Genomic DNA, 2,500 nt, shown 5'->3' on the forward strand with positions numbered 1-2,500 from the left:
ATCCTTTCTTTGGTTTATCGGCTAGGGATTCCCTTCTCAAAGGATGTTGAATAAAGATAAACTATCGCTTGAGATACGGCATTTAATAAATAATCAATAATGAACCTGCATTGCTTATTTCATTTCGCTCAATCGTACGGAACGGGTTGACTACCGATAAATTAATTTATGTGTTTGCAGAATTTATATTGTCAACTTCCAAAACACCAGTGGTGTGTAGGAAAGACAGAAACGTTTAAATAAACTTCTAAACTCGATACTACTGAACTTGGATAACTACCTCAGCTTTACTTCTAGCATGTGCATCCGTTTTGCCAGTGGGATGGTGTTCGTGATGCTCGTAAACTGAAATCTCTCTTCAAACGCACAACACTCGTGTGCGCCGCCCAGTTATCTCTTTCGCCCGCTGTCATGCTGTAAATGTTTTCCATGTTGGAATATCCCGCCGTACTAACGTCACCATCACACCACCTTTATCTACATAAAGCTAATGAATTAATTGCAAAATAAACATGAATGAAATGTGCTTCAGTGTGTCTCTGTGTGTTTATAGTTGAAACAAGGTCAGTAGCAACTAAGTGAAGCGACTGCTGTAGAGTATGGCTACCCGACCAACCGACATGTTCCAGATATGCTTTTATGTTGTACTTTTTGGTGCTTACGGTTAGCCCCGTTTCCTTGGCCTCGTGCTACAATCGTCCGCCGAGTGAGGGCATGCAGCTGCTACCTTCGAACTCGTTACACTATCTATGGGGAAATAGTGTACGAAAGTTTGTTTCTCCCTTTGGCAACAGTTTGCTACACCACTACCACGACGAGTGGTCAGTGTTTTGTAATAAACTGTAAACTCGCAGGGACCGAGTCCCTCATCGCCACTAGCCCACCCAGACGACCGAAGTAATCTTTGTATAATTTGACAACTTTCAACTTCATCTTCAAGTTGTCACTCTGACCACAATGGCGAGCCGTCGTAGAGGCAGTGCAATGAAGGCAAACGAACTGAAGCAAGTGTAAATTTGCCTCCATAACTTTCTGCAGACTATACGCTCCGTTTAACAATCAAGTGGAGGGTGCATATACGACATACACTTTGCCCAGGGATGCATGCTGCATGTTCTGATATAGCTAAACACTCCAGCAACCACACTCTCCAGACCAGGCTTCATGTAAAAGGACGTGCGAGAGCAGAGGGTCTGGTCTGGTGCAGTTGTACATATTCTCGCCTGACTGAAATGTTATGGTACAGATGCTTGATTCTTAATGTCCTGTCTGATTGGTTGAATGCTTTACATTCACGCTGGAAGAACCAAGCCAAACCAAGCAAACAATAATAATTGCTTACTTTTTATCCATCCAACCACTGCCAGAAGAATTTATATTAGAAATCTGAAAAGCAGAACTTTTAACCTCCGGCTCGAACGGACATACCTTGCTGTGCGGGAGTTAGGGAGCCTTCGAGGCCGTCGACCATCATCAAAAACAACAGCATCAACACCACGGATATTTGCATGTAAACGTTCTGCTCCATTGTTGCTACTCTTGCTGGTGATGATACTGCTGTCGCTGCTGCTGCTGCTGTTGTTGGGTTCGCTGCTTTCAGTTGGATCTTGAAATGTCGAAGAACGGCGAAAATCGTCAATATTGGCCGAGCTCTCAAAGTGCTCGGGACTTTGACTTCAATTTTTGCTCGAACGCTCGATGCTTTTAACCCGCACACTGCTGCTGCCGGGATCGACGACGGCAGCGACCCTCGGTTAACGGCAGCATCTGTACACTTGCTCGGTGGATGCCGGCCGGATTGGATTTCTTTTTCGGATTCGGGAAAATCGCGTCCTTCCCCCGACCACACGTCAGATACAGCAAACGCCAGATGCCTGATTCCGTCTGTGGGTGTGTTTTCTATAAACCAGATGTCGGTTAAATCCAACTTTTGCACAACCAGCACAGTGCTTTCTGTTTGGCAGAACAGCGAAATCCGAGCGTTGCACGAGATTCTAGGAAAAACAACCTTTTCTCTACCGAGCATCTACCACCACCAACATCACTGCCGCTGCCGATGCCATCAGTCCGAGCCGTCGATCTGGCGTGAGTGGCAAGCAGCAGAACCTAAACCACCCTGAATCGGAATCATCAAAAGCCATCATGTTCGATTCGAGGGCGCTACGCGCCCGTGCACGGTTCGACGCGTTGTATGTAAATCGTGGATTAAATAAACAACACTTTTCACTCCAAACTCGATCCCTGCCTACAACTCATTGCTGCCGGGTCACACCGGCCAAGCAACAATTTTTCACACCTTGCCTTCGCTTTCCCTTTTTGCACTCTCTCACTCACTGATTCATTTGCTTCGTACACATGAAAACACTAGAACCGGGAGCACGGTGCGGACCCTACACACTGCACTCATTCACAATCCTGTGGATGAATGAAATGGGAAAAAAGAGAAATCATTCACCACTCACAGGGCACAATGGAGATCAAAATAAAGAAAATGGGAAAA

The 2,500-nt window shown here is 45.8% G+C and overlaps 1 protein-coding gene across 1 annotated transcript in view; it reads right to left on the reverse strand.

The window, feature by feature from the left end:
- Window positions 1-2,500, reverse strand: part of LOC126581824 (hemicentin-1) — a 44,556-nt gene that overhangs the window by 32,023 nt on the left and 10,033 nt on the right. The window contains exon 2 of the mRNA XM_050245743.1: window positions 1,429-2,415. Within this exon, the coding sequence (XP_050101700.1) occupies window positions 1,429-2,026 (598 nt within the window). The 5' untranslated portion in view covers window positions 2,027-2,415. The remainder of the gene's footprint in view (window positions 1-1,428; window positions 2,416-2,500) is intronic.

Source organism: Anopheles aquasalis, chromosome 2, assembly GCF_943734665.1.
Source record: "Anopheles aquasalis chromosome 2, idAnoAquaMG_Q_19, whole genome shotgun sequence".
NCBI lineage: Eukaryota > Metazoa > Arthropoda > Insecta > Diptera > Culicidae > Anopheles > Anopheles aquasalis.